The 22,160-nt window shown below is 43.9% G+C and overlaps 1 protein-coding gene across 1 annotated transcript in view; it reads right to left on the reverse strand.

Annotated features, from left to right (window-relative positions):
- Window positions 1-3,450: 3,450 nt before the first annotated feature.
- The window catches only part of PHF24 (PHD finger protein 24), a 19,725-nt gene continuing 1,015 nt past the window's right edge, over window positions 3,451-22,160 (reverse strand). The window contains exons 2-8 of the mRNA XM_006916030.2: window positions 9,539-9,920; window positions 8,683-8,868; window positions 5,452-5,530; window positions 4,938-5,143; window positions 4,437-4,597; window positions 4,076-4,171; window positions 3,451-3,748 (exon numbers count right to left, since the gene is read on the reverse strand). Coding sequence (XP_006916092.1) covers window positions 3,652-3,748; window positions 4,076-4,171; window positions 4,437-4,597; window positions 4,938-5,143; window positions 5,452-5,530; window positions 8,683-8,868; window positions 9,539-9,916 — 1,203 coding nt within the window. The 5' untranslated portion in view covers window positions 9,917-9,920 and the 3' untranslated portion in view covers window positions 3,451-3,651. The remainder of the gene's footprint in view (window positions 3,749-4,075; window positions 4,172-4,436; window positions 4,598-4,937; window positions 5,144-5,451; window positions 5,531-8,682; window positions 8,869-9,538; window positions 9,921-22,160) is intronic.

A 22,160-nucleotide genomic window follows, 5' to 3' on the forward strand; every position in this document is an offset into this window, starting at 1 on the left:
CGATTATGTGCTTCCCATATTAGTAATAAGAATGGGGGAACCCCCAGATTTGGCCACTCAAACAAGGTCTGGGTGACATCCTATAGGGAGCACCAAGACCAGAAAGGCCAGTGACAGCTCTGCATCCCCAGTCACTTGGGCTGAGGGCAGGAAGAAGCAATGTGCTCATGGCTTTGGCTGTGGCTGTCCCCAAAGGTAAAAGAGCACTTGAGAGTAGGTCAGTACCTAGGAATGAGGGAACAGCTCCATCCCTGGGATCCAAAGGGTCCATTGCTCAAAAGTGCAGAGCCTGCATCTGTTGAGGAAGGCTGGTCTCAGGAAAGGAAGCCACAGAGCAGATTTAGAGAGGTTATGTGGCCGTAGCTACTGCCTCAGCTGCCTCGATTGCTGCAACTCCACTGTCATCCAGATGCCTTTGTCTTTAAATCTGAGCATGGGGAAGAGGACTGCTGGGTGAAAAACAGGCTTAGGGCAGATGATCTTCAGAGTACGTATGTAGCCCCAGTCTCCCTTGGTTGGGGGTGTGGTTGGGTGGTGCTTAGCAAAAGCACTGATCGCAGTTTTAGGCTGCCAAGAAGGAAAGACTGAAACATTTTCTCATATTCTTATTAGAGTCAGACACTAATTTTTGTGCTTGGCAGAATTTCAGACACAGTGATGGAAGGGCTTGAAAAAGAAAGGGAATGGGGTTCACTAGGTTTATAAGAGTTTGAACATCTCCATTCATACTGCAGGAAGGCTCCATGAATTAGGACACTGCAAAGGGAGATCCTGGACATGGGGGTGGAGTAGGGCTTCCACAACCCTGGACTGGGGGAGCAATGGAACCTCTCCTTTGGTAAAAAGCTAGATGCCTACAAAGAAGGAGCTGGTTGCTTCACCATGCTTTTCTTCTTCCTAGGATTCTTGTGGACTAGAGACTCTAAAGTTTGTTGGGGCAGTGTCCACTAGGCCCTCTGCAGCACACCCCTATCAAGGAAGCTCGCTGTGCTTAGAATAGGGAGAGAGGTGATCCCAAATATGTCCAATCTTGTTGTGGAAGAACTCTAGGGCCTGCTTTGCCAGGCTCTGGGTTCTAGCCAGCCTGGTCTGGCCCATGGTCTTTCACTACTCACCCACAGAAATCTAGAAGCTGCAACTCCAGAGAGGTAAGCATCACCTTGATCTGTGAAGGTCAGGGAACAAGAAGGTGGCCTTCCCATCACTGTGACTGATGATGATGCTGTGACTGTGACTGATGAGAAAAAAAGCTGTTCAGCTCTCAAAGCCCAGAGCTTGTCTTTACGTAAAATACCCAAAGCCATTGGCATAGAAAGTGACTTGCCGGAAGAGTAAGCGAAAGGCCTTGTGCTTAATGTGCTTTAATCTTCTCAGTGCAAAACTCCAGGCCTAGCTGCTTCAGATGCAGTCCTTGGGCCCAAGAGTCATGAGCTTTCTTTCTTTTTTTTTTTCAACTGGACTAAATAACAGCCCCTCCTACTGATCAGTCTCGGGAGTATGGCTAAGGAACATTTACAAAAAGCTGTGAGCTTTGAAATGTTCAGGGTCATATACACATGAACCCAGATTTGTCTTCTGTCTGCTTCATTTCAGTCCTAAAAAATCCAACCCCAGAAGCTTCTCACTCTGCTTCTAGGTCAGGCAGTTTCTACAGGAGGAGACCATACACCACACACCTGGTTGTACCTCTCCTCTGAGCATTTTGACACTGAGCTGTATGCTGTTTCTTCTCTAAACAATTTAGTAAAAGTTACTTGAGCAATGGGGATATGTTAGCTTTTGTGTGATTGAGCCAACACCCTCTCAAATAACTCTTGGTAGTCAGATCTGGCTAAACCTGTCATTAGGTTGGAAACAGAAACCTGAGCCCAAGGGCTAGGGCTGACCCACAACATGCACTGACTTGACAACCTGATGAGAACTTAGAAAGGATAGCTGGGTTTTGGAAGCCAGGCTTGGCAGCCTGGTGGAAGCCTCTGCTTGCCCCCAAAATCCTCCCATACCAGGCTCAGCCCTAGCCTGGTGGAGAAGAAAATGTAGTGAGCAGTAGGAGAAGTAGCAACTCAGGCCAAATCTCAATGATGGGGAGAAGGGAAAACTGCCTCCTGTGAGTTTTGCTGGGACTTCATCTGCTTAAGAGAGCTGAGATGCAAATCCTCTTCTTAGCTCCAGCCTCTTATCCTCATTGTCAGGGTGGATGAAAGGAGTTCCCGCTCAGGGCTCCCGTGGAGCTGCTCTTTCTTGGGCTGTGGGAGACAGGGTCTGTTCTCCAAACAATGGCACACTTTTCTAGGTCTACAGCTGAGTTTGAGCTGGAAGGATGAAAAAGTATAAGCCTTTTCTTCTTTTCTTCCATTCAGACCTTGTCCTCATTGGAGCTTAGGCTTTAGGTCTCTGTGGTAGCAGACTTGGGTGAAGCATCTAACACAGAGGGCTGTGACTCCTGCCACCATACTTGTTCCATTCAGGCCCCTTGGGTTCTGGGCCAGGAGATTGCATCTGAAAAACAGGGGCTAGGATGGCTCACCTGGGTTTTCAACTGTTCTGCTAAAGACTTTTGAACTTGAATGACCTGGCTGAGAGGTTCCTAGAATTCTGGGTCCCTGAGAGGTGCTGCCTCTCTCTTTTCTAATTAGGACTCTACTGACTAGTTGCCTTCTGTTACCAGGAATTGGAATTTAAATAATGGGTTGAAGTGCAGTGGTGGTTTTCAACCATTTTTGTACCCCAATACACCTGAGGGACATAGCACGCACCTACCAGAACAGTGGCTCACCATAGAAGAGATTTTCTATGGGGAAAAAGGGAGCCTGTCAGCATCTCCAGGAAAATATGTGAGTCTGATATGCCCCCTTATTAAAAATCAGGCTAGAGTCTTATCTATTGGGATCAGAACTGGCCAATAGAAAGGGTAAGTAGAGATCTGTTCATCTATACCAGGGGCTTCACAAAGGAACTTTGGTCCTTTTTCAGACAAGAAAGAGGTGTCTGAAGGCATGCACAGCAGGTGTGTGTGTGTATGTTAGTGTGTGCGTGTGCACGCATATATGTGTGTAGTGGTGGGTCCCAGCTATGTGAAAGAAACAGATGTCTGAAGGCATGCACAGCAGGTGTGTGTGTGTGTGTGTGTGTGTGTTAGTGTATGCGTGTGCACACATATATGTGTGTAGTGGTGGGTCCCAGCTATGTGAAAGTATGTGTGTGTGTGTGTGCATGTGTGTGTGTGTGTCTAGGAGTTGGTGCTGCCACAGCTCCCAGGGCTTCTCCCTGTGGTGATGCATTTACTGCCTCTGTTGTGAGGGGAATGGTAATTTCAGTGCCATAAAGCTTAGTGACAAATTGAGATGCTGGAGTGCTCTATCCTCTTAAGTCTCAGTACCGGAGGTTGGTGGGGGAAAGGGATGTGTGTGTGCATATGTGTGTGTGTGTCCAGGAGTGGGTGCTGCCACAGCTCCCAGGGCTTCTCCCTGTGGTGATGCATTTACTGCCTCTGTTGTGAGGGGAATGGTAATTTCAGTGCCATAAAGCTTAGTGACAAATTGAGATGCTGGAGTGCTCTATCCTCTTAAGTCTCAGTACCGGAGGTTGGTGGGGGAAAGGGAGAAAGGAAAGGGAGAGAATGCCACTGTTCCCGAGCTTCTCTGCTCCATGCTATCCTGGGGGTTTCAGGTGAATGGCTGCGCTGTTGGGGCGAGCAGCCAAGATGTAGATGACATTCTCCCGCAGGAAGGCAGGCCAGTCCACAAATCTGGAGTGGAATCAAAGAACAGGTTTGTGAGGCTGGTTGCAGAGCCCAGAGGTTCATGAGACCTGATCCCAGTGACAGCACAACTTGAGCCAGACAAAACTCAGGGAAGCCCTGTCTTGTGCCTGACATGGTTATGGGCAGCTGCGTTTCCAAGCTGACAGACCAGCTGGCTGGCTCTATGGCTATGGGATCAAATGTGCATTCCCAGAGCCTAGTTTCTCAGGTGGACACTTGCTACTTTGGGGTGACAACGGGCAATGCCCTCTCTTATATGTATGTGTTGGGGACTTGGGGGTACAGACAGCTGGAGGAAGAGGTCCCACTCACCTGGACTCATGCTCTGTGGGCAGCAGGACCTTGTCTTGATTCTTGCTGCTGATGCTGGCTGGGCTGCTGTCTGCTATGGGACCTACATGGCTGACACTGTTGGACACAAGAAAATGTGGGACAGTGAAAAGCCTGGCCCATCCCAAACTCTGGTGAACTCATGGCTCTGGATGGAGTTTGGAGCAGAGGCTGCTCTATGCCTCGGCCAATAGGAGTCACTGTCCTCTGTCTAATGCACAGAAGAATCCTCTCCTGGCTGTTGGCAGGAGAAATAGGGAAGTTCTTTTCATATCTAGGGCCATTTGGCATGGAAAAGAGAGGAGTGTACATGAGTGGGGGCAGGGATAGGTAAGGAGCAGACCTGACACTGCAGGAAGGAGTCTCTGGGAGGCTTTTGCGGAACCAAGAGTGCTGGGCATGGCGGCACTCTGCCTCACTGATGGTGCTCCCGTTGCCCTGTGCCAGGAAGGTGGCTCGGGCTCGCTCTCGTTCTTTGACAGTCAGAAGCCTTAACAGAGAGTTCTGGGGAAGAAGAGACAATTTAAGATCTTGGAGGTGAAAGTATTTTGTAAACTGTAAAGCCATAGAGAATCCTATCTCCATTACCACCTCTGCAACCTCCCTTTGAAGCTGCCTAGAGCCTTTCTGGTAGCACTGACATTTTCAGTGAGGGGCAGTGCAAATCAGTCTTCCTTGAGCAGTTTCTCCACTAGGCACTGGGTCACATATCACTGGATGGAACCTGAGCCCTTCCCTAAGTCCCTGCGCAGACAGTACCCAGTGCTCCCTCAGCCTGCCCAGCATGCTTCCCAGGTCTCTGCCACTCAGTATGCCAAGGACATAAACCCCAGCTGGCCCTCACCTGGGGACGCAACTGCTGCAGAAGTAGGAGGGACTCATGGGACAGGAAGTCAGGCCACTCTATGTGTCCTCGATGTTCAGGGTCCAGGGCTGCAAACTGGCGGGCTGCCTGCTCTTCTTGTTCCTCGCTTAGAGCTCTGTCACTGTCCCCCCGCTTTGCTGCTTGATGGCGGTAGCGCAGGAAGTCCTCCAGAGTCAGGGAGCAATCTGTGGGGAGGCACCAAATGCTAGCCATGCCCAATCCTTCCTCAGCCTCTGGGGCACCTCTACTCACCTCTAGGGTACCCTCCAGAGACCCCATATCCATAGCTCTGGTCGAGTTTTTGTCTCCCATAGCCAAGATAACTCAGGCTGTGACCAGGGTTGGGTGCCCCTGCTGGCCAACAGCTTGGGAACAGGCCTATTTATCCCCTACCCACCAAATTCCAGAATACTCCTTTCATGGATCATCCTAGAAAGTATGAAGGAAAAATCATCATGGCCCCTCTCCGTCCAGCAGCACCATCCAGCCTTACCAGGGATGACTTTACACTGCTGAAAGGTCTCGGTGAGGCTATACATTTCCTCCTCAGTTAATAGCAAGTTGAGGTTGTCCTAAAAATAAATAAATAAATAAAAATTGCTGAGTCAGTGGCCACATAGGCCAGGAAGAAAGAAAGGCCAAAGATGAAGAGAAATGGAAACAGTATTTCAACTGAAAGGTAATTCTGCTATGATCTAATCCCAGCTTCTCATTTACAATCAAGGAGACTGAGGGCCCAGATAGGGAAAGGACTTGCTTAGAGTTGCCTAACTCTAGGGAAGAATCTTCCCCAGAATCCAGGTATCCTGACTCCATCCCTAGTCCCTTTTATTAAAATAATGGTTTTTAAATTATTTTCTGAGATACCTTAGGGCTTCCTTGGAAGTGCCTTAGGAAGCTGCTGCAAGGGAGAAGAAGGCTAGTTAAGTGGGAAGAGTTGTTAATCCCTGGCTCCATCTACCAGAGCAGTTTCATCTTTATCCATTTTATGAATTTGGCTGCTGTGTTAGACTGTGCTCAGAGCATTTTAGTTTAAAAAAAGTTTAATTCTAACTCTGCTCCTAGTGGGTTGTATCACTTTAAATAACTCCGAAATGGTTTCGAAAGAGATGCCATCATGAAAAAGTTCTGAAAACCAAATGAGTTTTTTTTTTTGTGGTGCCATAGAAGTTTCATTCCAAAAAGAGTACTGACATGTTATTTTGTTTATAGTCCTTATGGTCTTTAAAATACCAAAGATTCTTTCTGGTAGGTTATTTTTCCTCCTAAAATACCAGCAAGCAACAGGAGCAGACATTTCATGAATATTCATTTGTGGATTTCATGAAGAACTCAAACCACTCTTTCAATAAACACTTACTGAGCACTTAGTATATGCTGGGCACAATGGTGTGTAACACTGTGAGATGTTCACGTAGCTGGAGTATAGTGTGTGTGCGTGCACGCACGTGGGTGTGTGTGTAGGAGGGTAGGGTAGGAAGGAATGATAAAAGGGAGGGGAAGTAGGCAGAAGCCTCATTGTAAGTGCCTCAAATGCCCTATATTGAGCCCTTCAAACTGGGCCTTTATTCTGAGGGCAAAAGGGAATCACTAAATGGTTTTTAAGTGTGAGGTACCATGGTCAGATCTTTGCTGTGTGGAGAATGGATTAGAGGGTCAAAGTCTGGAGGCATGGAGGGCTGTTAGGTGGCTATTGTAATAGTACAGATAAGAAAAGATGACTAGCTAACTAAGACATAAGAATGGAGACGAGGGGAGAGATTTGAGAGATATTAGGAGGAAGAACCAATAGGACCTGTTGATTTACTGGATGTGAGGGATGAAGAACAGAATGAGTTGAAATTGGTGACTGGGGGTGTGGCTGGATTGTATACTACTCACAGAGATAAGGAATAGAAGGAGAATAGGTTTTGGGAGAAAGATAAGTTCATTTGGGGGCATGTTGAGTATGAAGTATATATGAGACATTGAGATGAATATAAGTCTAAGAGACAGAGGAAATTTAGGTCTGGACACACAGATTTGAGAATGATTCATGTTTAGATGGTGGCTGTAGCCATTAAAGTAGATGAAGTTACCCAGAGAGGGCGAGTGTACAGTGATAAAGGAAGAGTGTTAACAACAGAACCCTGTGAACACCAGCACTGAGGACTGGGACAAGAAATGAACTAAGAGTACTTATAAAGAATGGTCAGAGAAGAAGGCACGAAGAGAATTGGTAGAGAGAAAAGAAAGTCGCACAATGTAGGAGGTAATGTATATGATTATACAAGTATGATTGGATTTTACTGATTTTCTATCTTCTCTAGTTCCCATATTTTATAATATTTCTCATAAAAAAAATTTGAACCTTAAAAAAAAGAAGGGACAATATAGTAAGTCATATATAGTCAGAGAGGTCAAGTAAGAAGATGCCTGAGAAAAGATCAGTAGACTTGACAATTAGGTCACTGGTAATCTTAAGAAGAGCCAGTTCAGCAGAATGATGGATGCAGAAAGCAAAGTATAGGTGGTTTATGAGCCACAAGGAGATGATGAAGTCCTTCTAAGAAGCCTGGCGTGAAGGGAAGGAAAGAAAGGGGAAGAGCCTGAAAGAAACCTTCGTAAAAAGTCTGGTAGAGAGTGGTGATAATGCTGGTGCGAATGTGACAGAAAGCCAGGAAGGGATCCCTGTACTCCTGGGGATTAGGAAGGAGACACCCTCAACCCTGGCCCACATCAGCAGAACACTACAAAGTTGTTGAGAGTGAAAAGGCTGGCTTTTGGAGGGGTGGTGACTAGAGAAGACTTGTAAAGCAGGATCTGCTGTGGCATATACCAGCCGGGGAAGATGTTCAAGTGGCTGGAAATACTGTTCTGTACTTCAATCTTATGGACAAGCCATAGAGAAAGTGGTACCTTATTTGTTAGAAAGTGGTACATCTCTAGTTCTAGGCAGTAGGAAGAAGAAGCAGATGCCTGTTACTCTGAAATCAGTTTATAATGAAGATATCTATAGGATAGCAGATCAATAAAGGAAGATCTGAATTCTATTCAGGTGTGTTGCAAAATGGATATGAATCTGGCTTTTTGTCTTTTTGAAAGACGACAGGCATTTATATATAATTTGCAAAGTTCTGAATCACTTCAGAAATGAAGAACAAATGCTCCTAAGAGTTAGGTGGTAGGCCAAGAGAGGATCTTAGAAGTAAGAAATTTTCCTGTGACAGAATCAACTCCTACTGAAAGCAAGTTGGTTATGATTTCAGGTTGGTTTTTCAGATGAATACAACAAATGACAACTACAGACTATCAGAGAAAGCACTGCTCCAAGCAGAATTACTTTTGAGTAATTAGGCTTCATCCTATCCATTCAGTCCTTTAGTTCAGTGGTTCTCAAATGGGGATGATTTTGCTCCCCCAGGACACATTTGGTAATATCTGGAGACATTTTTGGTTGTCACAACAGGGGATGGATGCCACTGACATCTAATGGGGTAGAGGCCAGGGATGCTGCTAAACATCCTACAATGCATACAGCCCCCATAACAAAGAATTACTATGCCCAAAATGTCAGTAGTACTGAGGTAAAGAAAGCTCCTCCTAGCTCTAGGACCCTTGTATCTACTATTGGAAAACTCTTCAGGTCACTGCCTAGAAACCAGTGTTCCAAGACTGGGCCTCCAGGAAAAGTGCCAAGTCCCCTGTAGTGCAGCAGCCCTCCGTCCCTGGAATCCAGGCTCACACAGTAGTGGCAGCTCCAGCCTGTTTCCGTGTGGGCCATCTCGATCACCTCTGCTCCACTGTCCCCTTGGATATAGCCCATGCGGCGCAGGCAGCCATCATGGAAAACCCTGGTGCAGACCCTGCATGGGAAGAGGCTCTCGGCTGTCCAGACCTCACAGACATCACACATTTCATCGTTGACAACCTGGGGAAAGATGGCAGGAATGAACAGGAATGTATAAGCACAGGCAGCAAGATCTTCGACCACCAAGCACAAAGCTACCCATATGGGGCTGAGTTTCTCTGGAGCAGCCAAGAGAGAAACTCCAAGTGAAGCCAGTGTTAAGGCCCTAGCACTTTCTCTCTGGAAGGCAAGAACTAGCAGGCTCTTCCAGCTGCTCAGTCCTCATGTTTCTGAACAGGAATGCTACTAGCATTTTTAGAAAGATTCATCTGTTGTGAGAGATTGTCCCAAGAATTGCAGGACACTTAGCATCCTGGCTTTCTTGGCACCAAATACCAGTAGCAAATACCAGCAACTCCCACAGTTACTGTGACATTCCCAAACTCCCCCTACTCCCACAAATTTCCAAATGCCCCCTACAAGGGGTAGTACTATCCCTTAGGTGGGAGGGCTGGCAGAAGACCTGCCATGGTGTCATTCCTTGTTACTCATTGCCTCAAGTCTTTCACTAAGACTGCTCTAGGCTGAAACTGACATTTTTATTCTTGTGGAAGAAACTCAATTGTTCTGGAGTCAACTCCATCTTTCTGGTTTTGGATCCCACTTCAATCACACCCAGGCCTCCCTGTCCTGCTCCCCAGTCCTCAGAAGGTCTAAGACTGGAGGATATCTGCCCTAACTGGACACTCACAGGCTCTCTGGGTTCCAAGCAGATATCTGGAGGCTTGTCGTCATCCAGCTTCCGGGTGGGGCGAATGAAGGCAGGAGGTGTGAAACGATTGGTCCTGTCAAACTCCTCAGGCTCCACTCCACGCCCATCTCGGAGCCTCTCCCAGGCTACACGGTAGATGCTGCTCTCTTCTTGGAGCATTGGAATGCTTGCCTCTGTTTCTTTCTCCTCCTGCACTTCCTGGACAGAGCCCTCTACAGTCCCACGGCGGGACCCTGGAAGCTCACCTGTACGTCGGATGGAAGGCCTGTCCCGCAGCCCATCCTTGAAGGCAGACACAGCCAGGCTTACCTTCTGTACCTGCTCCACTGTCTGCCGCTTGGACATCAACACCCCCATGGCTCTGTGGACAAAAAGCAGAGGGGCCCAGACTCAGCCAATGGCTGACCATGTTGAGCCAATCAGCTTCAAGCATTCACCTAAGTGGCAAGTGCTATTAAATAGTTTCTTCCATTCTGGAATTCATTAGTGGTGGAGTGGGGAGAGCAACTGTTAAAGAGTCAGAAGACATCGGTTGTACTTCTGATTGGCCCTGTGGCTTTAGATTTCCCCTCTCTGAAATAAGGGCTATCTTCCTAGTGCACTTCACAGGGCCATCATGAAGATAACATTCGAAAATGGGTTTAAAACAGAGACTCATGGACATGGACTATAGACTAGTGGTTACCAGAGGGGAGGGAGGAGGCAGGGGAGGTAGATGGAGTAAAGGGGGTCAAATATGTGGTGACAGAAAGAAATCTAACTATGGGAGGTGAACACACAGTGTAAATATATATATGCCTTACTGTTAAAGTGTACAGCTGAAACTTATTGGATTTTGTTAACCAATGTCACCATAATAAATAGATAAATTTAAAAAATAAAGAATAAAAATAAGAAAATGGGTTTAACAGTGCTTAGAGACTGGAAAGCAGTCTGCAAATGTGAATTGGTATCTCTGTGTTCCTTCCTGTCCCAAAGCCAATTAGGTCCAGAGTTCAAAGACCTCTGCTACTTTGAGGTAGTCTCTCTTCTGCCACACAAGATGACCAAGGTTTAAAGCAAGACTGCAGCAACACATTTCAGACTTCTGACTGAAGTAAAGCTCCTCCAGTAAGCGCTGCACACAATGCAGCCACGATAATCCACATCAAATGCCCACTTTTTGAGTCAGAGTGAATGAACTCCTATTTTTAGAGGACTCCTGAATGGGCAATCAGGAAACTATCACCCTATTCATGTGGTCAAGTTCACAAACACTCTTTTGCCCCTCTAATTAGTAACTATGCCTCTTTATAGGTCTGTTTTTCTATCAACAGACCCAACAAGAGATAAGTGGCCCATTACAAACTCTAAGGTGCTTCCTATACTTCTAAGCCTTCATTAATGTCACTCCCACATTTTCTGCTTTGATTTTCTGAACTGTGAAAGAAAAGTCCATATGCTTTACAAAGTAACATCATTCTTGCTCTTCTTCTGCAGTAAAAGGGTACAGCATTAGAAAGTGACGGCATGACATGGCACACTGTAAAGCTCTCTGCTATTTCCTAGCCTAAGGGGTATTAGTGGAATTCAGCTGGGGAATGCTTGTTCTAAGTAAAGTGGAGCAGAAAGTCCATTTTAGCCATTCTTTCAATCCATTATAATCTAGGCTTATTGAACGATACTATGTGCAAGGCACTAACCACTCATAGGAAATAGAAGACAGGAAAACAGTCTCACCACTGAAGCTACTTAATATCAGAACTCAAAGAAGAGTAAGACAAAGTGCTGGAAGTGCCTAAAGGAAGATGAGACCACACTATTGGGAGTCAAAGTGGATCTTGAATGATGGGTAGGAATTTACTCTCTATTTGTTTTGGGAAAAAGGTGATAAGGGGTAGAAGGAGAGGTTAGGGCCAATTAGAAAGCTACCATAATAGTCCAGGTAAGAGGTAGAGGGTTTAAACTGAAATGGCAAAAAAAAAATACTGACTGAATCTATCTGATACCATGAAAATAGAATTAGAGAAATTTAGAAATAAAATGATAACTGATCAAGGGTAAAAGGACAGAGAGCAGTTGTATATTTATTTCCCAGGTTTATTGAGGTATAAATAACATATAACATTGTGTAAGTTTAAGGTGTACAATGTGATGATTTGATACATGTATATTTTGCAAAATGCTTATCTCGATAAAGTTGGTTAGCACATCCTTTACCTCACATCATTATGTTGTTATGGTGAGAACATTAAAGCTCTACTCTTACAGCAACTTTCAAGTATACAACACAATATTGTTAACTATAGTCACCACGCTGTACATTAGATCCCGGAACTTATTCATCTTAAACTAAATGTTTCTACCCTTTGACCAACATCTCCCAATTTCCCCCACCCCTAAACCCCTGGATGTTTCTATAAGTTCGATGACTTTAGATTCCACACATAAGCGAGATCATACAGTATTTCATTCAGTCTTTTCTGTCTGACTTCTTGAGAGGGCAGTTTTAAATCAACTGGCTAGAAGAACAGTATTGCCATTTATAGAAAGTGGGGAATAAAAAAGAGGGACAATGAAATTGGATTTTGTACATGTTGAATTAAAGATGTCTCTGGAATATTCAGGTGTTATGTTATCCCCTGCTTAAAACTTTTCAATGGCTTTCTATAGCTTTCAAGGTAAAGTCCTCCAAATCAGGCTCTGCACCATGGCTTGTGAAGCTCTGCTTGGTCTGGCCACCCTTCCTTACTCTGTGTTCCAACCACACTGGCCCTCTTTCAGTCATTGTTTGCCATGCTCCCTCTATTTTTAGAGAACTCTGAACATTCCTTCCCATATGACTAGTACCTATTCATCTGTCAGAGCTCAGCCCAAGAATCACTTTCTCGGGGAAGTCACCACTGATCTCTAGTCAAGGTCCAAGGGCTCATAGCACCATGCTCTTCTGCTCTAGACAACTTATCTTTGTCATTACATATTCGATAGGATGATTATTTGATCAATGTCAGTTTCCTCTATTAGATTGTTTTCACCCTGCACAGTGTCTATCTCCATGTCCTCGTAATGTGCCTGGAAGAGAACAGACACCTAATAAACATTTCTCAATTAATTGTGGAGAAGTCTTTTTGATTTTTTAATAAAGCCTTAACACATATAATTTCTGATGACAGCTACATCTTCTTTCCAGAAACAACTCTTATATGCACCACAGTGGTACAAATTCCTACCTTGCCTGGGTGCTTGCCCTGCCATCAACTGTTACCAAAAATCCCTACTCTGTATTTTTTAATTTAAAAACTAGTGAGAAAGAAAAGCTCCATTATCCCCATTTGTAAAGTCTGTTTGTAAAATTAAAGTATATAGCTAAGGAATATTCACTTTGAATAAGTAACTGTCTTTTACAGGGTGGTGGCAAAAGAGATTTGTTAAGGAAATATCTGATGATCAAATTCAGGAAATTGTTTAAGGTGTTCATTCCCCAGTGGATAAGTAAGAAGAAATTGTAACTTAAAAATTCCTTTTTTTCCCCAATTGCAAACAAATATTGGAAATAGGGGAATGGCTAAATTATGGTACAATGGAAGACTGAACGGTATAAAAAATATTGAAGTAAAGATATATTTATTGACATAGAAAGGTGTTCAAAATATAGGAACATACTAATGAAAAAAGCAAGGTACAAAAATGCTTAAGTTATGATCTAATTTTTATAGAATGCATTTTAAAAAATCTTTTTGTTGGTTTGTTTTCTAATTTTTGTATATACAAAAAGATTTTTATATATATATATATAAAAAGTCCTAGGGTTGGAGATCTAGTTACTTGTTTTAGTTCTGGATCTACTGTTCTGTGACGAAGAACACGTTGCTTTCCTGCTTTGAGCTTCATTTCTCTATCTGTTCATGAGTGTGTTTAGAGTATGTAGTCTTAACCATTTAGAATGCTCATGTTCTTTTCCATATTAGGTCCATGCAACCTTATGAGGGTATTCAACCTGGGTGGGGTGGGGCTAGGGGTGGAGAGGAGAGTGTGTATATGTTAGTGATTTTGCTGAGGCTGTGGACCGGGGTGGGGGTGTGTGGTTCTTGAAGAGGCAGGGCCTATATTCTACCCACACTGCCCACATGCCTCACTAACATCAGGTGTGCTCTCCGGTTAGATGGGAAAGCAAGTCCCCAGCTTGCAATGAGAAGACTGGCACATCACACAAAGGAGAATGCAAAATTGACACACAACCCTTCACTGTAGACCTTCCTCAAGATCAATCACTATTGCTAAGGCCAGTGTTTTCCTCAGAAACCTTATGTAGTATGTTTTTCAAATTTTTTGACTGACTCATAGTAAGAAATATAGTTTATGATATGACCCTGTACACATGTACTTATAAACACATGTTTATAGATCTGTAACTAAACCCAAAGTTTTGTGAAACAATCCTACTTTTACTATATGTGATACTCCCTGAGATTTTCTATCCTCTTTATTCTGTTTCATTAAAACGATCCAGATAGTGACTCTCTAAAATGATTTCATGACTTCCTAATGGGTCTGGACCAGCAATTTAAAAAATGCAGTCTTAGGATCATTATACATTTTTGATTAAAGAATTATACTTTTGTCTTTTGATTTACAGACAGTTAACTGAAAGAGACAAGAACAACATTGTGGTATATAAGGTAAGCTTTCCTCTTGGCTGGAGTGATTTAAGAACAGAAGTCTCAATCTTGTTTTAAGAATCTGTGTGGTTGGAAGTTCTAGCAGAGATGGACAGATACTAATATGCCTTGATTGAAGAAAACCCTACTCTGAGAGGCTGATCCTCTGACCTATGAGCATATTTAAAAGAATATTTATTGGAGCAATACTTATAGTGATTTAAAGGTGAAAACCTCCTCAACAGGAATATGTAGTCTAGAGTAATAATTTTTAAATGGTGAACTGGCTGGATCCTGGGCAATTGGGAGGTGTCTATAAGAAATTCAAGAAGAGAGGGATTGAAAAAGCGTATCAGTTATAATATACATATTTATGTTTGGAAAACAAATATTAAAAGCCATTACATTTTTTTTGTAACATAGACTACAAAACAACAGAGTTTTATATATCTTCTTGTTTCTTGGTAATACACAGAAGGTACTAGCTTTCTAAATAGTTTGGGGAAATCCTCTCCCAGAAGCTATATCAGAAGTTTAGGGAGCAATCATAAGATATTTAGGTTCGTCAGAGAAGGCACAGATTGAAAAAAATCTGGAAACCTGGAATAACCATAGAAAATTAACTTTTTCAAGAATGATTCATTGGAGGAAAATCAATGGTATGCATTTGGTTCTTACTGGTGTTTTCAGATAATGTAATAAGAGTTCTAAACAAAGCCGACCAATTAGGGGGATTACTCTGTAAGTGAACCAACTCATTAATAGTGCATCAGCAAACTTACATCTCCCAAACACATTGTAGTCCTGCTACAACCATTACTCTCTGAGTAATGACAAGAATCACTATTAAGCTATCTCAACTGTTAATCATGTCATTGAAATGATTTTGGGAACCTATCCTTAAAGACATTTCAATGAAGACTGAAGATGATATCCATCAGCAAAACAAACAAACAAACATAAAAACAAATAAAAAAAGACATTTCAGTCCTGATCACAAGATCTTATAGTACTGCTATTCCTTTTACATGAGATGGTTCAATTTTCTAGGCCTATAATGCAGAAAATGTAGAGCTGAACTATTAAAAAGAAACCATCAAAATCCAAAGATCTCAAGTCATTTTGAATTGACATGGCTTTGATTTTGAGATAAACTGTGAGGACTCAACAAAATTAGGCTTCAAGAGTGAGGCTAAAAATCTTCATGCTTAATGGAGAGGATAAAACCTGTATACAAAAGACATCTTGATTAAAAGCAAGTGTGCTGAAATATCCAAGATGTGCACCTTGGGTATTTGGGAAATTAACAAAATCAGCTCTAATTTCTAGAGAAACAAGTGGTAGTGATTAGCGATGGGTAAAAACAAATGCCTGGTGAGAAAACCTGGCCCCTCCTGTGCTGAAAGAAGTCCTAGGAAGAAGAGTGAATTAAAAGGAAATCAAGTTGCAAAGATCCCATAAATTATACCTAATGATTACTTCTTTGGCTGGTGGGTGGAATTGGGGTTTTCTACCTCTCTAACAAGGATGAAAGGGGGATAACAAGACATTGTCCTAAGAACGATGTGACTGTCAGTGAATTTGTGGTATTTTGGGATGGCTTGGAAAAAACTTCAGAGGGCAGGAGCAGGTGGTGGTGAATGACAGAAGGACAATAAGATAGAAGATAGAATAGTGCTGTCTGACTATATGATCTGGAGAAAATGAAAATATATGACAACCAGATGCTTCCTTCAGGTAAGAGAGGTCTATACTCTAGATGTATTTGTCAGGCAGTTAAGACATATGTGGGCAGCCTGGAATGTGTGTGTGCGCAAGACACACCCATTTTCTGCAGAGCACATGCTTACAATGAAGTGGGATTATTTATAAAGGAAAAGTGGTGGGAGGAGGAGGGGTTGCTTCACAGCAGGTGCTGGTAGAGAAATAAGGAAGGGAAGGCAGCTAGTGGACCTTTCTTTCCAACTTCTCCATAAAGATTCATAGGTGTGATGAGCTTGGGGGAATGTCTCTCCTAAGGGGCAGGAATCTCCTCATTGGGCCTGTGAAATGTAAAGTGTCTTACTTGCTTTCAGATGATTCTTGATATGAGAATGGTAACTGTTTGGAAAAGGCTCAGAAACAACTAAAAGTGATTGCTTGGAGGTATGAGGCTTCCCTAAGTAGGAATAAGGCAAAGAAAACCTCTGAATCGGAGGACAGGGGAAACAACCAGAGTAAGTTGAATGAGTGGAAAAAGGAATCCCAATTTTTCACTGAGATCAAGAGGGAAAAAAATCTATATGGTTCCTGGTGACTTCCATGGAGCATGTGTTTTATAAATCTTTGTTGAATGAATGTTGCAGAGATGACTGGGCAACATAAAGGTTTGAGATTACGGTATCAGGAGCCTTTCTTTTCCCTGAAGTTGGCTAGAGACTGATCAGACTAAATCTTTAAAACTCAGTTTTAGAAACTGCATGGTCACCAGCTCATTTCATCACATCTACTCTGCTTTCTCCAAGGTAGACCCTGACTGGTGGTGAGTCAGGGCTGGCAGGGATGAGAACAGGTAATCGTACAGTAGTTATGAGTGATGTCTTTGACAACAGGAGAGAGCTACAGAATTTTGGAGTTTAGCCAGTGTCCACAACCACAATGATAAGAAAAGAGAGACTCATATTACCAAAGTTAATGGGTTCCTGCATGTATGTTATGTCCTGTGGCATGGTGGCCTGGCCCATAGGAGGGCAGTTGCCATAAGGGGATATGTAGGGAGCCCTCCTAGGCTGAGTATGAACTGAGATTGGGCTGGAGAAATGTAGCACAAGTAGCATCCGCACATAGGTGAAAAATTTCAGGGCGGTTGACAAGTGGCTCCATGAAGAATGTGCCGGAAAGATTGCCTGAGAGCCTCAGAGAAAGCCACATACCTAACACAGAAGATGACTGGCCATAAGTATTAAAATACAAGTAGAACCAGGATCTAAAAAATGCAGAATGCACAGCACAGATCTTAAGCTCACTGTGCACATCAACATCAATCTCAAAACTTTAAACAAAAAACATCAAAAAGAGTCCCCTTACCCACTGCTGGTCTTTGAAGAAATTCAAGCCCGAAATCGTCTGGTTGTTCTCCAGTGATTAGATGTTGCTTTAGGAACCTCACCACAGTGCTCTTGCAGCCTGCTCCTAGTCAGCCATTCTGTTGCCTGGCAGTAGCATACAGACTAATTTTAGTTTTCATGTGTACAGACCCTGAAGAGGTCTACCTGGTACCTCCCTGTCCTCCTCCATTCACCTCTGTTTATCCAGCACAGCAGCAATGGCTTTAGTCAGTCCAGGAAGGCATAGTCACCCCAACTGCACAGGGCTCTTTAAGGGTTTCCAAGGAGCAGAAGGGCTGAAGACTGAGTAAAACTGTCTTCTTGTACTCAGCTCAAGAAAATGAAGCATGAGGGAGGCACTGCTGTTGTTTAATATTTACTGAGAGCCTACAAAGCTCTAATATACATAAGAACAAAATTATAGCATGATCTTTAGCCTCTGGGGGCCTGGGATGAATCTTCTTGAAAAGCTACAGTGTTGGCTTCCCACAGAAGCAGAGCAACAGTTAAGGAACAGCACACCATCAGTAACTGGCTGGTGTGACTGCACTTAGCAAGCAGAGCTTTTCAGCAAGATGGAGAGGCACTCCTTGTTCTCTGCTCTGGGGCCCGGAAGCACAAATTCGGCCCCATTTGATGCACTTATTACGCCTCAATTACCATAACTTACGTGTTTGTTGATTCTACAAATATATTCTGAGTGCAGCCTACTATGTGTCAGGCACAAATCAGGTACTTGCTAACTGTTGGTAGAATGACAAATGGAACTTCACTCAGCCTGAGAATGCAGTGTGAGTATGTGCATGTGTAGGGGGCATAAGTGTGGGATTAAAAAAAAAAAGGTGTTGCTTGAGCTAAATTTTGAAATATGAGTGGGAGTTACCCCAGTGGATAGGGGGGGCAAATAGCATTCCAGGAAGAGGTAAAAGCACATGCCAAGGCATGGAGCTATATGGGGACTCCATCATGGCTTAGATGGTATGAAGCCAGCCGGGTGCTGGATAGAAATAGGCAAGGAAACCTGCCCTCACATAAGAATCAGCCCAAAGAACTGGTTTGAGATAGTAAGCTTAAAATATTTAAGAAGGAAATATAAATTTGGATTTCAGGGAGAAAAAAACACTAGAGAATTGGATTTTCTGAGGCCAGGAAACAGGATAGCCCTGGTAAGTCCCAGGGCTGACCAGTGAGTGCATTGCTTGGCCTTTGGACCCAACAGGAAACTCCTCTTCACAGCTTAAGAGCTGGTTAAGTGATGATTGTAGTGAATCTCAGGGGCTTTCCCTCAAGGAGACCCATGAGCCTGATTAGGAGGCTAAAAGAAAAAAAGAAATGAAACAAAAAAGGAGAGAGAGAAAGCAAGCCAGTCAACCTACATATTGTTGTTTTAGGGAGAGAACCCCAGTAAGATGAAACATTTCTTAAACCAGAGATCATGTATGTAAAGGTCTTCATAGGCTATAACGTGTTATCCAAATATAAGGTACTATCATGATTATCATAAGAAGCCAAGAGTGTGGCCAGTTTACTCAGCGCATATGGGCAAAAGTAATGTGGGCAGGGCAATGGCAGGGGGGCTAAGAATATGGCTGTCAGAGATGGAGGCACAAATAGCAGTTGCTTTTCAGTGATGCCTGGGAAAAGGCATACTCTACATTGATTCCTATGGATACTCTGTAAAGCTGTAATTTTCCCCTTATTTTTCTTATTTTTTATAGTAAATGATTAGAGAAATGCAGACTGATTCTATATGAACTCTTCAAAGGCAAGGAACTCTCACGTTTATCTAGCATAGTGCCTGGCAAGTAGGTAGCACTTAGTAAACGTATGTGGGTCTCTGAGGGGATTGTTGGAAGGGGAAAAAGGATGGAGGGGGATGTTATAAAGGAAAAAATAATCATGTCTCCAGCTGGACATTGATGGTTTTGGTTTCTTGGTCCAAAGTTGGTAAGCGATTCCTGTTAGAACGTGATCATTAAGATTGAAGGGTAAAGTGGATCAAAGTCCTATTAGAAATGAATAAATCAATTTGGGAAATGAAGGTAGCAAAAACCAAGAGCACTACTGGAGAAAAGCTTGTGGGACTGGAAGATAATAGATTCTGTAGCTAAAATAAAGGAAACGATTTGCATAAATATGATCCACTTAGGAACAGGTGTACTGGGAAAAAAATATAGGGAGTATGGGAAATAGGCTGGGGAAGGTCCTATTATTCATGTTCGAGGAAGAGGAAGCACCGTCAAAAAATGGCAAATGTGGGTGGAAGAAAATCACAACAATGTGGTCAGATAAGATGTGGAAGGTTGAAGGCTGAAAAATCCACACATATTGATATACACTCAAGTGCAAATGGGTGAACCATTGTCTTCCCTTTTATTTCTCTTTGGAGAGAGCATTTTTGTTAGTTTTTTTTTGTTGTTGCTGTTATTGCTAAGGCTACCTGGTTACATCCTTCACACCCATTCTGGAATGATTTGATTTGCAGACTTATGTTGTGATTAGTAAAGAGTTAGCATTCTTAGGAGGTGATACCCAAGGTCCAATATTTGGGAGCATCTAGCAATTTTTCCAGGGTCACGAGTGGGTGTTCAATACCAAGAGCCCGCAATGAAAAGACCGCTTTAGGAATAAAACCCCAATGATAAATCTCTGAATTGGAGCAAAGATCATATTTGCAGGCTTGCTTCTTTTGATTTTCTTTTAAAATATATATCCCTGTTTATTTTGGCGTGTTAAGCAGATAAGAAGGGTCTGTACTGAAAGGACATTATAAACAACTCTGTAATGGGGTGGTTCTTAACCAATATAAACCTTTATCAATTTACTCCATTGAGCTGTCCAAGAGATGCCACACCCATGCTTCAAGCAGTAATCGAGTTAAAAACAAAAGCTAACAATTGATAAACCAGGTTCTGTTTTCTTACAAGCCTGATCTCTCTTCTCACTGTGTAACCCAAGGAGCCCAAGGAAGCCACTTCCATTAAAGGAGGCTATCACTAGGTTTGGCTAGATGGAAGAAGGGAGGATGGGAATAGGAAAGCTCTCCCAAAAAGCCTCTGTGGTGAATTCCATTGCTTAGCCTCCTCACCACTCCATTCTTGGACAAGAAACTAGAGTCTGTCCTTGGTCCCAATTCACACTCTTGGGATTCAGGTGGAATGAAAGTGCTGCCACAGCTGAGGGGGTGAGATGAGGGTACATCACTGTCTCAGGCAGGCCCTCTGCACTCCCCAGACAATGTTAAGCCCTCCTTGGTTCTGCACCTTTCCCACCCTCCTCCTCCTCATGCAGAGGCACTTTTGGACAAAAGTATCCTGAGTGTTATTTGTGGACCAATGTCTGCTGGTGCATACAGTCAGATGGCCACAGGACAGGGTATATCATGCTTCCTAAAAGTGAGCTAGTCTCTCCTTCCTCCTCCTCAAGGATTCTGTATCAGAGGGTGGTCTCAGGACGCTCCATCCTCTGAAGGGTTCCTCTAGTTCCCCGGAGCAAGTCCTATCAAAGACCACACCCAGAGGCCTCTCCCAGTTAAGTCCAGAGCCACTCAGAGGCATCTTTACAATGAGGTTGCCACTGAAGGACGACACACCCAGAAATCTGGAGATTCAGTGGAAATTAGTTCCTGCAGCAGTCTCAGTACCTATTAAAATGTCCTCATCCACTTATTTAACCATAACATTTACTGAACATATACTGAGGAAAGCCCTATGCTTGGTACCTTAATGCGACATTTAAAAACGTACATTCTTGTTTCTGCTTCTCCTTAATACTTTTTCTCAAATAAACTGAAAAAAAGATTTTATGATTCCAAGCTTTGTGACCTTGGGCAAATTGCTAAATCTCTAAAGTGCCTAATGTTTAAAAGGCTGTTGTAAGGATTATATAAGATGTTAAACATCTCTATAGAACTTGGCACATTGGTGCTCAATAATCCTACATATCCTTCCCTTTTTCAAAGGACTTTCTTGACAGGACCTGCCAGAGTAAGTCAGTCCACCAGAGTTTACTTCTTTTTTCCTGATGGTGAAACCCAGGGGCTCAAATCTCCTTTCTTTGCTTCAGAGGCCTCACTGGTCCTCCCCTCCCTTCTGCCCCGTGCTTTTACAGAAGTTCCTGCCTTCCCTAAAATCCAGCTTGCAGCCAAACAGGCTACCACTGAAAATATAAATTGTAATGGCGGGGAGGGACTGAGGGACAATGGACAAATGCAGCAGCCCCACAAGGCCTCTGCCTCTCGATCACGCCGGAGGGACACAAGTTAGGGCACACTGAGCATTAAAGGGGGTTAAGGCCAAAGTGCTTTTGGGGCACATGGCAAGTTACTCCTGGCCTGGATCCCATGGCTGCATCCTCTCCCCCAGGCAGAGTTTCCTTCTCGGCAATTCTAGCGTGCAGTCTAAGGTCTTTATATAGGGGTCGTCCCCATCGCAAAGGCTGCAGAGACTCCCTATGTTCTTAAAGGGTCTTCCCCTCAGGTCTTCCCTTGCCCTCCCTAGTTACACAGACGGTCTCTCTGGGGATGGTACACTACACATGGGCCTCCCCATGGCAGCAAATGCAGAGCGATCCCTGGAAGTCTCCGTTCTCACAGGGGGGCTTCCATGGGGGCGGCTCCCACACATTGCCTCTGGGATTCTCTCAAAGGGTAGAGGCAGCAGTCAGGTTTTATACATTTACACAGGGACTTCCTTGGGGGCAGCTCCCACACAACACCTCAGGGTCCCCAGAGGGTTGTCGGCGGCCCGCAGACCCACCCGGTAGGGTACTTGCCGAGTCCCCGCCGCCCCCGCCCCCTCTTACCCGGACCGTCAGGGCGCGGGACGCGGGTCCGGGGCTGGCGGACTCTACACCGCTGGCCCCGCGCCGCCCAGGGCC

Source organism: Pteropus alecto, unplaced genomic scaffold, assembly GCF_000325575.1.
Source record: "Pteropus alecto unplaced genomic scaffold, ASM32557v1 scaffold206, whole genome shotgun sequence".
NCBI lineage: Eukaryota > Metazoa > Chordata > Mammalia > Chiroptera > Pteropodidae > Pteropus > Pteropus alecto.